Raw genomic sequence first — 14,572 nt, 5'->3', positions numbered from 1 at the left:
GTGCCCGCTGCTCTGGGCCGGCCGCTCTCAGGAGCCGCCAATCCCGGCTCCCCTCGGCCCCAGCCCAGGCTGGGCAGGGCGGCGCTCTGCTTCCCCCTGGTGGCCACAAGGAGGAACGCAGCGCACTCTGCCCTGGCCTTGGCCTGGAACAGGTTCGCTCCCAGCTTGGAATAATGGATCTTCTATGTTTGACCAACTCTGTCGCCTCTACCTCCAAGACATCCAGAGCCCCGCCTCCTCCACATGTACTGACTCGCTCTGGCGGAACCCACCTCGGCTTCCGACCTGAGCTCCTGGTCTCCTCCTGCTCCTCCTGCCCACCTGCCTAAGGCTCCAGGACAGCTCGCTGTGCTCTTACGGATTCGTCTCTGTTGAATCTTGATTTTTTTTTTTTTATCATGAAGTTATTTCGATACTGGGCATTGAACCCAGAGCCTTTGCATTGAGCTACATTTCCATCCCTACCTATTTAGCTATCATTTATTTATTGATTGATTGATAGTTTGAGACAGAGTCTTGCTGAATTGATAAACTGCCTACACTGGTTCAAGCTAGTCTCCTGCCTCAGCCTCCTACAGTACTGAGATTACAAGTGTGCGCCACCAGGAGTAGCTCGAACTTTTTTTTTTTTTGGTACCGGGAATCAAACTCGGGTCCTTGCGCTTGCGCAGCAGGCGGCGAAACCACTGAACTAAATCGCCGGCCTGTTTATTTTTTGAGACAGGGTCTCGCTATGTACCCCAGGCTGGCCTCCAACTCACGGCACTCCCCCTGCCTCAGCCTCCCCAGTGGTGGGATCACAGGCGTGCGTCACTATGTGAGGCTTGAACTTTCGTTTTTTATTTTTTTTGGTACCAGGGATCGAACTCGGAACCTTGCGCTTGTGAGGCAGGCAGCGGAACCACTAAGCTAAATCCCCGGCCCTTGAACTTTTATTTTTTTAAGATATTTCTTAGAGTAGTTTTAGTAGAGAACTCCTTCAACAGCAAAGGAATCTTATTAGCCTAGAGGTCAGGGTTAGGGCTAGAGGAGGGAATGGGCTGGTGGATGGGTGGGAGGACAGTGTGGCGGGAGGAGGCAGCAGAGCAGCAAATGGCCTGAGGTGGGCGGGCCTTGGCCCGAGGCAGAGGGCAGAGAGCACAGAGGGCGCTGTGACCCTAGGAGGGAGGATCTGGGCATCCTCTGGAGGCACTGGGGAGCCTGGCAGACTCGGGATGCTGAGTATGAAAAGCTCCCTGGGTGCGATGTGCTGCAGGGAAGGAGGGGGAGGCTAGGAGTGGTGGTTGCTAAGGGGTTGTTTCTAGCGGCAGCGTTTCTTTGGGAGCCGTCCTGGGTGGTGGTGGGGGGCAGGAGGGACTGTATCCCTCTGCTTCCAGACCCCAGGTCTCTGCCCCTGGCGCCAGCACCAGGTTTGTGCTCAACCTCCGCCTCCTTCTGCACCGCGGCCCTCACTGCCTCACTCCCCCGGGCAAGCACAGGCACAGACACCGGGACACCTGACCCCTGACCCCTGAGCGGGGCGCTCCGGATGCAGGGACCCGGAAGAAGGCAGCCCTTGGGGGCTGGGGGGGGCATCTCTCCAGTTTGGTTTTTTACAAGATTGATTTATTAACTATGATACATTTCACATAAGGCCTTTTCAGTTTTTTACACCATTCCCATTGAGACAAGTACAATACTTGGTAGCAAATACATGATTTTAAAAAACAAAACCAAACAAAAACACCTCCTTCAGAGATGCCTCAGCCTTCGTGAGGGCTGACCATGCACTAATCAGGTTGGAGCCTCAAAAACCACGACGTGTTAAAGAAAAAAGTGGAAATTAAGCCAACATTCCTAACACCAACTAGAAGAGGTGCTGGTTAAAGCCCCTAAAATACAAGAAATAACTGTTATACTTTCTTTACATACAGTTCTCCACTTTTGCTGTGAAACAATTTTGGGCACACGGCCAGACTACTACACATTTCAATACCATTAATATGCATTTGTTTTTCTCAGGAAACTCAAAATATTTGTTAATTCAACATATATAAAGATCATTTAACATGTGAAAATACAAGTACCAGAAAAATAAGCTGGCAGCAGCACTATTCCGAATTTTCAAACAAGTTTTATTCCCATACAATTTGGAGACATTTCTTTTTAAAATGTACACAGGAAACATGATTCCTTGATGCAAACAATAACTTACGCCTTGTCTTCACTGCGCGGAAAGCTGTGGTTGAGTGTGACAGGGTGGCCAGGAGGGCCCAGCAGGGGCCAGCCCAGATGGCTCTGAGGGGAGGGGCTGAGAGGGCCTGGGATGCCCAGTTCATCCTCTTCCCTAAGCACAGCCCAGCCATTTGCCAGCCGACACACCTGCAGCTTCCTTCACTGACTGCCCTGGACAAAGGGACCTTCCCGGAACACCGCTGCTAGTGCAGTGCAGCTCTGCCCCCAAGACAGGAGAGGGAGCACAGCCACAGATGACTCGATGACAAGATGCTGAAGCTGACCTACCGTCAGGTTCGGGGGCTGAGGCACAGGGCCCAGGGAGGCTGTCTACCAGGGGGTCGGCAGCCACCAGGGCTCCCTCCCCTCAGGCCAGGAGAGAGCCGCTCCTGTGAGGCCACCCTCACCGAACACTCTGCCAGAGCACAGACCTGTGTTCTGCCAGGAAATGCCAAGTGATGGGGTGTGACAGAATGAAGCGGTGCGTGCTAACACTGTGACACAGGCCAACCCTCCCTGCAGCAGCTGGGGGCCAAGCAGAGTAGAGTTGGACTTGACTCATCACCCAGGGTGTCACGGGCAGGGGCAGCGACTGCCCCACTCAGCTGTCCTGGACAGAGACCCTGCTGGCCACCACAGGTGTGGGTGGGCTGTGCAGCCCGAGGCCCCGCGGAAGCTTGCCAACCTGACCAGCCGACCAGAGGTGAAGCTCAGGGCCCACACTGTGGCAGAGTGACTGTCTGTCCTCAGGGCCTCAGCCTGGAGAAGCAGGAAGTGAGAGGCTAAGACGGTGGCAGAGAAAGCAGAAGCCAGGTTGGATGGGGGCTCTGCAGGCAGGAGGCCCTGGCACCTTGCCCTAGGAGAACGCAGCAGCCCCAGGGATGACGGCCTGGCCCAGCGCTGGATGTGGCTGCTTTTGCCCCTGTTCATACAAGCAACAGCCCCAAGTCCCCTGCCACTCCAACTCCTTGGAAGAGCAAGACTAAGAAGTAGAGAACTTAAGTGATACCCAGGCTCAGGCTGCAGGAGTTTGAGAGCCACAGTCCGGTGTGCCAACCTCAGCTGAAAGGATACCTGCCCCACCTCCAGCCCAGGGCCCGGTGGAGGGGAGAAGAGCCACCACCCACATCTCCACAGGGGTCTGTACCTCGGGCTTGATTTGGATGCGTGTTCTTGGGAGGGTGGTACAATTGCAGGCTAAGTTAGTGTTGCCAAGCACCTTATTTGGCCACCAGGACTGGAGACACAGCCAGCTTATCCAAAGGGGGGACCTGGGGGGGAAGGGGCTGGATGGGAGGTGCAGGTGGGGGACATTCCTCCTTCCCCGCCAGGCCCCTTGGAACTTGCCACATAAGCTGCTCCTAAAGTGCAATGACAGGACCCGGGGCGGGGCGGTGCAGGGCCCTCTGCCCCACACTCCCATGCCCAGGGACCTTAGTGTTAGGTGGGGGCCCAGTCATGAGGCTGGACCCTTGGGCAGTGGGAACAGCCATCCAGCAGAATTGCTGTGCTGGGGATGGAGGGAGGTGTGGGAGGGGCTCACGGGGGTGTCCGGGAGGGCCAGGCTGGTGGTGACTGGCAGGGACATACTCAGTGCCCTCAGCTCCTCTGAGCCCTGCACAAAGGATTCCTGTGCAGGCTGCAAGGATCACCATTTCTTCAATGCCCCATGCCAGCCCACGTACCAGACACTCCTGCTGTGGCCTTCCCCAGCCAACCCCAAGCCCTAAGCCAGACTGGGCACCCATGAGTAGTGTTTCTGAAGTGTAGTGTCAGGAGCCCGGGGCCAGCTTGGTCCCACTGCCAGCTTCTCCGAGGGCTCAAACCATCTTCTTAGGGCCAGGGGTCTGCTAAGAGGATGTAAGCGGGACCCAAAGGCTTGCAGGCTGGGCCATGGGCATCCTTGTCTGCTGTCACAGATAGGGTGCTCCCACCTGCCTGCCCAGCAGGGCTGGAACCTTGAGGTCTGTAGTGTTCTCTGGGTGTTTTCCTTATCTGTTTCACTCTTGGAGGAGCCTTTCCATCTCCTTCCAGTGTTGCTCTGCTGGGAAGGGAATGTGTCCAGAAGTCCTGAAGTGGGTGGTTGGGTGGGGGAAGGCACACCCTCTCGGTCCAGGCTCAAAGTTCTCCTCCTGTAGTTCTATCTGCTGGGCAGACACCCTGCATGGCCCACATGCTCCCAGGGACCCCTCACCCCAGCGTGTGTGCAGACGCGAAGGTGGGAGGAGACAAGACAGTTGGGATGTGTTCTCTTTAGGGTGCAGCTGGCTGGGCAGCCTCATCTCAGAACTCCTTGCTCCCCAGGCAGAGGCCGGGATCTGTCCCAGAAGCGGGCACCGCAGAAGCAGGTGACACCCCAAGGCTGGCATGTGCAGAGGCGTGCAGTGGCAGTGGTATGGGGAGCAGTGCCTGACTGGGCTGGTCCCCAGTGGTCCACGTCAGAGGGCAGGGCCCATCCACGGCGCTGCCTGCAGCCACCAGGCCTGCAGTATTGGGCTCGGGTGCCTGACAGCCTGGTCTGTGGGGGACCATTGGCTGGTGCCACTGATCAGGTCTTGAGAAGGTGACAGGGGAGGGGGACCTTTGGCCCCTGCCCTGTTGACTTGGTTTTGTCCAAGGCCAAATGCCGCCCCGTCAGAGAGAAGACTGGTTCTCCTGTCGCCCCAGGTTCTAGTGGCTCACAGAGTGTGTTCGGCTTGCAGCTGGGAGGGGAGCAGAGGCTGCATCGGGGACTGGGGGGTGGGGGGTGGGGACTGAGGGGGTGACGGCTGGCCTGTGACAGGCGTGGAGGTGAGGAAAGGGACGGTGGAAGCCACCGCAGAGGGGGAGCTGGGCATGGCACCCGGGGGCTCACTGATGGGCCGGTTGTAGAAGAAGAAGGGGCACTGCTGAATGAAGAGCTCGATGATTGTCTGGTAGGTGCGCGTGGCCGTGAGCGCGTCCATGGTGCTGAAATCCGGCCTCATCAGCGTGGGCCAGAAGCAGATGGAGAGGTTCTCACTGGTCATGAGGTTCACCTTGTTGTTGTGGCTGACTCTGCAGGTGACATCAAACCCAGTCAGAGCTGCGCAGGTCCCTGCCCCGTCCCACACGTGCTCCCAATTGTCACCAGGCTGTTCTCCCTGCCTGCCACCCTCACTCCGCCTGAGTGATAACCCAGGGCCACTCCTCTGTGGAGCCCTGAGACACGGCCCCAGGGAGCCTGGGCTGGACAGCTCACTAGACAGTTCAGTTATGTAAGTAACACTGCCAGCTGCCAGCAAGCCACTCTGGGTGGCAGCTCCTTGAGAGCAGCTGTCCTGCCTGCAGCAGCGCCGCACTCCAGCACAGAGGCGTGAGCTTGCTCTCGGCAGGCCCCTCCTGGAGTGGAAATAGAGAGGACTGTGGGTGCTGCTAGGACCCTTTCCTGGAGGTACCAGCACCCACTGAGAATCTTTCCTGTCCTCTGTCTTGGGGGCACAAGGGCACAGGCTTCACAAAGTGCCCTGTAAGCTCAGCAGAAGCCATGTGCACTACCTGGTGCTGGGCACGTTGGGGCCACAAGGGCCTCTCTGCACCAGGATAGAGACCCAAGGATGCGCTGCTGTGAGGACCCAGGGAGGAAGCTGAGCAGCATCCCTGGCAGATCTCTGATGCTGCCAGCTGGGTCCGACCCCACACCAGGCTGAGAAGGGAGCCTTGGCAACAGCTCTTAGTTGACCCTGGCTGTTCCTTTCCCTCAGGAGGAAAAACAGCCAGAAAGCCCTACAACCTACTTGTTCAGGTGAGAGATGACATATTTGAAGACTTCATGGTTTTCCTTTGGGAACCTCTTTAACACCTCCTTAAGGGCGTGTAACTTCTGTTCTCGATCGTTGATTTCTGAGGAGAGAGAAAATCGGACTTTTATGATCATAGCTGGTTGGGTGTCCTGTGGTTAAGAGGTGGAACCCATGCATGGACTGGGGGCCACTTCCGGATACCCTCTGTAGGGCTTTCAGACATGCCAACCCTGGCCTTCTCTCCAAAGCCTGTGCCCACAGCTGCCACACCTGGCAGTGGCACGAGCCCAGCAGCAAGGCTCACCTCTGTGTCCCAGGCCCCTACTGAAGTGCAGCACTGTGCGCTGGGGCTTCCTGGCCCCCCACCTGAGACGGAACCATCCAGAGACTCCACCATAAAGAACGCCATTCTTCACCCCTCGGTTGCCCCTGGAGACAGGCATCCCAATGCAGAAAGACTGGCTGCTTCCTAACCACACACCCACGCCAGCAGACGTGTAGGGAGGGAGCCTGCCAAAAGACCAGGGCTCTGTCCTTTCCCTAGGACCCAAGGAGCCTGCTCCATACATTGTCTAGTAGAAGGAGCTGGTAGAAACAGTAGGGGAATTCTTAGGCAGCTCATCAAAAGGGGCTGGCACCCCCTTCCCCCACTGCCGCCTACACATTGCCCATCAGGGAATTGTAATGTCCCAGGAGAGGGAAACAGGCTGCCCTGAAGAAAGTACGTAACCGTGCCAGGCCCAATGCAGTCAGAATTTGGAGGCAGGATGATTCCCATCACATCTGGAGCATAAGGTATCAGGCGCCCCAGGTGGCAGAGCTGGCAGTGGAAGGGTGACTGGCTGGCTGTGGAGCCTGAGCTGTGGCTCCCTGGTGTCTTGGTACCCCTCCTTCAGGGGCCTGGCCCATCCTGGCTGTGAAGCAGAACTAGCTCAGAGCCCACCTGAGCCATGGTCGGCCAAGACAGAGCTCTTTGCCCTGGACAGAGCCCTGGAGCTCCTCGGACAGAAAGGGAGCTCTAGCACACCAGGGCTCAGGAAGGCCGCTAGAGGGCCCCGAGGGAGACAGTGGGCATCTGTAGCTGAAGTCCAGGCCTCCCTGGGGGGCTTAAGAACCACAATGATTCCCAATGGGCTTAGGCACACAGGCTTTCCCCACAACCATGCCATGGACCTTCCTGTCCCAGACTCCTGGAGGGTTATGAATCCTCCATGTTTTCCTTTTTTTTTTTTTTTTGAGACAGGGTCTCACTATGCAGTTCAGGCCGTCCTTGAACTATGTAGCCCAGGCTGGCCTCAAATTTGAATTCGTGGTAATCCTCCTATCTCAGCCTCCTGAGCTCTGAGATTACAGGTGTGTACCACCATGCCCAGCCATGCTATGTGTTCTTGAGGTAGGCCATGGCCTCTTAGGTAAGAACCTCTGCAGCAGATGACATGCCTGGAGGGACATGGTAGGGAGGGTCATGCAGGAGCTCGGTGCTAGTTGGGCAGGGCTGAGCAGGGAGAAAGGTTGTGTGGAGGTTCAGAGCCCAGATTCCAACTCAAATGGTCCTGGGTACCAATCTTCTAACACTACACACCTGTGTGGCCCTGGACAGGGACACCAGCATGTCAGTCAAGGACAGAGCTCAGGGCTAGACACAAGATGAGCACCTGGGAGCTGTCCGTGTGCAAGGCACCAGGAAAGAGCTGGGCCAGGAGCTGTGCGAGGGGGCCTGAGACCAGGCACAGTTTTGGTGTGACAGTGGGGGTTGGTAAGAGGAGCATGTTAGAAAATGACTAAAATCTACAGGAAATAATGTACAACTATGATCTGACTCATTCTCTGAACCCAAGATTCATTTTAAGGGTTCAATCTCAACAGCAGGTTCTTGTCAGCCTTTATTATGTATCAACGAAGTTTTCTAGGAAAAGTAAATTCAAGCCGGGTGTGGTGATGCACACCTGTAATCCCAGAATTTGGGAGGCTGCAGTAGGAGGATCCCCTCGAGCTCAAGGGCAGCCTGGACTACATAGGGAGACCCTGTCTCAAAACAAAACAAAACAAAACAAACAAAAACAAAGTAAAATGCTGCAGGGAAGTTGGAGATCATTTGAGAAGCATGTGTACTATGGCTCCAAGTTTTGCTTAATAAAATAATCTTCCCCCCTTCCCGATGCGGGTGTGCAGGTCTCTGTAGGTGCCTGTGTGACACAAACACAGCTGTGTTTATTTTAGTCCGGCCCTTGAGTGGCACCTTCACATAAGAGCCGAGTCTCAGCCACCCTAGCTGAGAAAGGAAGCTGGGCTAGCTAGGCCACAGTCTGCCGGAGGCTTCCTCTTTCCTCCTTGGGGCAGTAATGGAGCCACTGGAGGAAGCCCAGCCCCCTCCGCCCAGCCCTGCAGCTTGGAGCCTGATAAGGGGCTGGTGGCCAGTGTCTTGCTCTTCCTTTCCCTTCCCCCAGCCCTGGCCAGGTCTCAGGAGGGCTGAGAAGACCACAGGGAGAGAAGGGGAGTCCTGGCAAAGCCCAGGCCAGCCTCTCGGAACAAGGCCAACCCTGCCCATGTCCTGTCCGCCTGACCTCATTTGTCTCTCCTTCCCAGAGCTCACCGCTGGCCCCCAGGGCCCTCTTGGGGAGGGCTTTACTCTAGGCCTAGACCTCTGCATGCGCAGAAGGCACCAGTGAGGCATTACACCTGCTGGTGGCTGGGCTGCTGTGAGACTGTTTCACAGCTGCTCTTGGGGAGCCTTCACCATGCACTGAGTGGAAAGAAGGAGGCTGGGCTTTCCCCTGTGCTGGCTGAGAAGCATGCTTAAGAGGTCACACTAAGGTCAAAGGCTGGTGATGGGGCAGGTGGGAGGGGACCCCAGGCCAGGCCAGGCTCCCATCTCAGCCATGCCTCCAGCCATCTCCTCCCGGGATGGGGCCCCACACAGACAGTAAGGAAGGTGCAGGGGGCATTCTGGGCCCAGGTGAGCCAGATGAAGTCTGGACAGAGCCTCGAGACCCCAGTAACTCAGGAGGAAGTGGTGGGAATAGTCAGAGGCCACCAGCGACCTCAGAGACACCATGCACAATACAAACCAGGGCTTCAAAAAGGTACAAAAACTGGCCCTAGGTCACCCAGACTGGTGGCAGGGTCCCTGCCCTGGCAGCCTGCTGTCTTTGACCCCAGCCTGCCAAGCCAGTGCTCAGCTTGGATCTGCTGCTGCCCCCTCAGTGCCTGGAGCACCCTGCATACCCACATCACAAGAAAAGGAAACAGCCTGGCTCAAGGTCACAGGCTTTCAGTAGCTAGGTGTGCAGGCAGCCAGTGGGCAGCTTGGCCTCTCCCCCAGGCGGCTGGTGACTCCAAGGCCAGGCTGGGATCTCACTATGTGGGGCTGGAATGGAAATTCAGGTTGTCCCTCTGGAGGAGACTTTGCAACATGTTCAGCGTCCCTGCCCCACCAGACTGAGGAGGGAACCACATATTCACTGTCCACTGCCATAGCCCTTGTTCACATAGGGCCGGCACATAGGAGTATCTGTGAAATTTATAAACCTGTGCTTGGAAGAGAGGGTCAGACATGAGGAAGGCAGTGTCCCAGAATCAACAATGTCCCAAGGCAGCATAAGAACAAGAACCCCAAGGGCAGCAGAGCTGTCTGCCTGCTGACTTTGGCAATCGGTCTTTTCTCTGGCCTACGTTGTCTCAGCAAAGAGGAAGGATAGGGTGATAAGCCAGTATCCTGAACCACTTCCCCCAAACAATCTGGTCAAGCTACTGGCCTTCTCCCTAGACTAAGAAAATGCAACTTTACAAGCAGTTTTGAGGGGTATTGAGGGCACTGGGGCTAAGTCCTTAGCCCAGAACTTCTGGTCTGGGACAGAGCCAGCTCTAGGAACCCCAATGAACAAAAACTGTCACACAGGGCTGGAGGACTGGATGGGCAGGGTTGGGAATAGGGAAGGAGGTGGGATAGAGAGAGAGGAGAAGGCAGATCTAGGACAAGAATTATTCCCAGGCCAGGGTACGATATGGGCAGGGCAGAGATGGGCTATACAAAGCCTTCTCCTCTGCCTCCTGGAGTCCTGGTCCTGGTTGGACCTGGTCCAGCTCAGGACGCCCCTCACTCCCTATTTGCCGTGCTGCCTGCCTCATTCTGTCTGCAGAGAACATCACTGTGAACCAGAGGGCAGGGACTCTAGCACCACCACCACTTCCCAGCCGGGTGGTCCTGGGCTCAAGCCAGGTTGTGCTCTGAGAGCCTCAGTTTCCTCCTCTGTAAACTGAGGCATCACCCAGCACCTCAGGGCTGCTGCCTTGCAGAGAGCCAGGCCAGCATGCTGCAAGCACACGAGTGAGGTTTGGCTGTTGCTGCCATTCATTCCTCAATCCCCTACATCATTCTGAATGTGGCAGGAAGATAACTGGTGAATAATTGCAAAACCTCTACTTGTGGGCACATTTTCAACAATGTTCAATATTGTGAAATTCTGTTGCTAACAGAACAATTAGACAGCGACCTTGGTGTTTGTGGTGATAGATGTGAAAGCAGGCCCAAGCCACAACCCACAGACACAGCTGCTCTTAGGTATTAAGTGGAAGGAGCTGGTCAAGTTGATGTTGCCATGGAGACACAGCCAGTCTGGAAATAGCTACATTCGGGCACGATGTCCCTTGACACTTAACTTCTGCACTACCTCGTGTCTCTGGCTCAGCTACCCACAGCCTACAGAGCCACAGTCACTCATCCCTCGGTTACTTTGGCTGTGAGAGGGGCCATGACAGTGAAAGCCCTCCTCCCCCACTCCCTTCTGCCAGGTCCAAGACTACAGAGGAGCCCCAGCTGACTAGTGTGGACACAGGAAACACACAACGGGAAGAGGAAGCTGAAAACCTCCACCCTTTTCCAGGCTGCTGCAGGAGAAATGCAAGCAGCCACCTCTTCAGCAGCGGCCCCATGAAGCGGCGCTGTAGGAAGGGCGGCTGTTTCCCTATCAGTAGCGCCTCCCCCCCCAAAAAGGTGCCCTGTCAGCACTTCCCCTGGAGACAATGGCTTGCCAGGATCCTGCACGCCTCTAGATGGCGCCAAGGCAAGATGAATGCTGAGAGGCCTGGGGCTTCCAGAGAGAGGGGACCAGGCCACACCTTTCCGAACTCTTGTTCAGACAAGCTTGGGCGATGGGCTGAGAGGGCCTGCTCCAGAGACTCCCTGTGCTTTCCACTGGAGGCTGCAGGAGAGGCCAGCATGTGTCCCCACCTCTAACTCCTCTGTCTTCAGAGGTAGTGGGAAGGAGGGCCAGGCCCGGTGACAGGCCCATAAGCATGATGCAGACTTGCCCTGTCCCTGGTGGGTAAGGGTAACCTGAGGATAGGAGCTCTGACCAACTAATTCTATCTGGCTTGGCCGTATGGGCAGAAGGGAAGAGTGGCATGTAGACTGTGGAAACAAACACTCAGGGAGAGGCAGACACTGGAAAGATGACCCTGAAGGCAGGGCAGGGGCTGCAGCTCATTAGCCTCCTCAGCTTACGGGTGGGCTTCCTTAGCACCTGCTTCCATTAGAGGCCACCAAGAATCTGGGAGCCAGACCTAAGGGGAACTGAGCTCTAACCTGTAAAAGTTCTGCCTCACTACTGACCTTGTGGGTAAGCTCTGCTTGTTTCAAACCCCTCCTCTGAGTTGGGCAGTGACAAGATGAGCCTAATGCCCCATGGCCTGAGGAGCACGTCTCCTTTTCTCTTCCCAGGCCATCTCTGGGCAGCTGGCAAGGGAACTCCCTTCTGCAGGTGCCCAGCAATGGCTGCTTCTGGGTCCTGGCCCTAAAGAGGGGTGAAGTTAGAAGCTGCTTTTGGCTAGAAAAGGTACTGCGTCCATGGGGGAGCTCCAAGAGGTCAGGTGAGATGGCACTTAGAAACCGCCACTGCAACCTGTGGGCGAGTGTGCTGCAGCGCCAAGGAAACATCTGGCTGGGCCTTTGGAAACGTCCCTTTCCCTCCAGAGGTGGCTTAAGAGGTGTACAGCCTCACAACACATTGCCTCCCTCCCACAAAGGGTGGGAAGACAGAGGGAAGGAAAGGGGTGAGGAAAACCCACTACAAAATCAGTCCTGGCTAACATTGCGCCTAGACCTTCCCAAGCCTCCCTTTACCCACAGCAGGGACGGTAAGGGCAGCAGCTGACTCCCAGGCCCAAGTGGGTTTGCTATCCATAAGCAAAGGAGCAGGCATCTGGTCAGGTCAGGCACCCAAACCATGTACTCCACGAACAGAGCTTGGTAGACCCTTAGACCTGCACCTGCGGCCTGCCAAGGTGGGGCCTAGTGGGAAGGTGCCTGGGCCCGCCGCTACTTCCTCTCTCGTGGCCGGTCCAACCTCAGTGCCAAGGTGAGCACATCTCTTCTGAGGGAAGGACCTGTCAGTACAGTGCCACACCCCTGCTCCACCCACCTGCCTGGGCACCCAGACCCTGGGCCATCGGTACTCACTGTGTGCCTCCACCAGATCAATCTGCATGTTGTAAGGGACCAGAGGGTCTGGCAGTTCGGAGAAAAAGCTCTTCATGGCACCAGCCACAGTGTTTACTGTAAAGTCTTTCTCTGCCAAGTCCAGGTTGTGGTCTGAAAGGAAGTCAGGAGAAGTGAGGCTGGACCAATCTATGCTAGGCAGAAACAATAGGGCCACTCAAGGCCTGGGAGAGGCCAGGGAAAGGTTGGGGCTCTGGGGATACTGGCCAGAAACTCAGGATTCAAAAGGACTGGGGAGGAGGTGGCATGTGTGAAATGCTGCCAAAGAGTCTGAGGGTGGGCAGGTGGCGCACACCTGTTATCCCAGCACTCAAGAGAGGCTGAGGCAGAAGGATCCTAAATTCAAGTCCAGCCTCCTAAGTAACTGAACAAGACCCCATCTGAAGTGGGAGGGATGCTGGGGCTGTGACAGCATGAAGGCCCTGGGTTCAATCTCCAGTACCATACACAGGAAAACAAAAGAGATCTGTGGTTGGAGGAGGCAAGTGACCCCCAAGGCCACTTTCTAAGGTTGCTGGATCTGCAGCCCTTTGGGTAGGTGGTTGCACCACTGTGTCTCTGAGCCGCCCACCTGCCTCCCTCACTGGCAGCAGTGTGGGGCTGCCTATCCTCACTGCCCTCCCTGGGAGGAAGGGAGGAGACTGCTGCAAGGCTGCTCACTAAAGAGCGTGACGGCCATCCCGATGACTGCCTGTCCATCCCTGTGCCCCGTGGCTGCAGAACTTAGGAGATGACACAGCCCCACTGATCTCATCTCTGGCCTTCTTCCCCTGAATCCCTCATCATGTAGAAAGCGTCTACTGACAGGCACTGCCAAGAGTCCATCTGGGGAGCTAAGGGCCGGGGATTTAGCTCAGTGGTTCCGGCGCCTGCCTCGAAAGTGCAAGGTCCCGAGTTCGATCCCCGGAACCAAAAAAAAACACCAAAAAAACACCATCTGGGGAGCTTCGACCTGTTTAGACTCTTGCTGCTCTTGTCACGAGCCACCTAACCACATTCCAGTCAGCAGCACGTGGGACTGGTCCCACGAGATGTACCACCTAGTGACGACGTGGCTGTTTTAGTCTGGGTTGCAATGCTCTCCTGGTGACAGAACAGTTAAGAATGCAGTTCTCAAAACGTGTCCCTCACCTTCAGCGACAGGAGACTGTAAAAGTAACCTGTGTGGTAGGGCTCGGCCTTCATTATTTTTGCAGTGACAGGGATGGGACGCCAGGCCTCACACACACTAAACAAGCACTGCACCACTGAGCCATAGCCCAGTCCCTCCACCCTCACCTGACCTTAGTGTCCAGACTGCAAGAGCAACCGCCACTTCCCACTCCTGTGTGCTCACTCCGGCCCGCTGCCAGCTGGGCTGACAGTGGCATGTGAGGTGTGTGGTGGGGGCTCTGCTCCCAGCTGCACCCCTCAGACCTCCCTTCTGTGGCCCTCCGCTGGCCTCCTTCCCTGGCCACTGACTGTTGGGAACTTTTGCTGCTCTGGGCTGTTGGCTTTTGGCACGGGCAGGTGTGGCTTCTCACTCCACAGGTAGAGTCTGATCGCCTGGCTGATCAAGCTTAGGAGAGGGACCATGCTGAGAGTCAGTGTGGCTCAGCCCAGCACCCTACACCTTTCTCCAGTGGTGGTGAGGGCGCTCCCAGGTCCTGGCAAACAGGACCTTACCTCACCTGACTTCTGTGTCACATCCCCAGCCAGGCCACCTGGAGCAGCGTCTGTGTACAGTGGTGCAGGGGTGGCCCGGCATGGTGGCTCGGCCTTGGCCATGGGTGGCCTCTTCCTCCATCTCTGGGCTATTGACCCTGGCCGTGGCTTTGTAGGAACAGCTGCAGGCCCCTGGGGCAGTGCAGCCGTGGCATCTGCCTTGCCCTTGCCTGGCTCCAGTAGTCAGGCCTGGCCAGGGCACCTTACCTTGGTCGAACTGTCTCTGCAGACTCTCCATTTCTGACTTGTTCCCACTGACTCGGTAGATGCCTTCAGTGCTCAGTCCTGAGGGGAAATAAATAGGCAGGGGTCCTATGAGCAGTAAGTTTGGAGCAGGGAATGAGGTCTGTGTGCAAGGAATGAAGTAAGCCCAGGGCCCACCAGGTGCCCACTGTGA

General features: G+C 56.4%; 1 protein-coding gene across 2 annotated transcripts in view; it reads right to left on the bottom strand.

Moving 5' to 3' along the window:
* Positions 1–2,093: 2,093 nt before the first annotated feature.
* Positions 2,094–14,572, bottom strand: part of Arhgap35 (Rho GTPase activating protein 35) — a 115,869-nt gene continuing 103,390 nt past the window's right edge. For both annotated transcript variants that reach the window (XM_004867085.4, XM_087200541.1), the window contains exons 4-7: positions 14,383–14,460; positions 12,433–12,564; positions 5,970–6,075; positions 2,094–5,250 (exon numbers count right to left, since the gene is read on the bottom strand). In XM_004867085.4, coding sequence (XP_004867142.2) covers positions 4,893–5,250; positions 5,970–6,075; positions 12,433–12,564; positions 14,383–14,460 — 674 coding nt within the window. In that variant the 3' untranslated portion in view covers positions 2,094–4,892. The remainder of the gene's footprint in view (positions 5,251–5,969; positions 6,076–12,432; positions 12,565–14,382; positions 14,461–14,572) is intronic.

This window comes from Heterocephalus glaber, unplaced genomic scaffold, assembly GCF_053883595.1.
Source record: "Heterocephalus glaber isolate CG9 unplaced genomic scaffold, H.glaber_assembly_v1.0 deba00001744, whole genome shotgun sequence".
Classification (NCBI taxonomy): Eukaryota; Metazoa; Chordata; class Mammalia; order Rodentia; family Bathyergidae; genus Heterocephalus; species Heterocephalus glaber.
The sequence above is the reverse complement of the archived record's forward strand: the minus strand, read 5'-3'. Positions and strand labels throughout refer to the sequence as shown.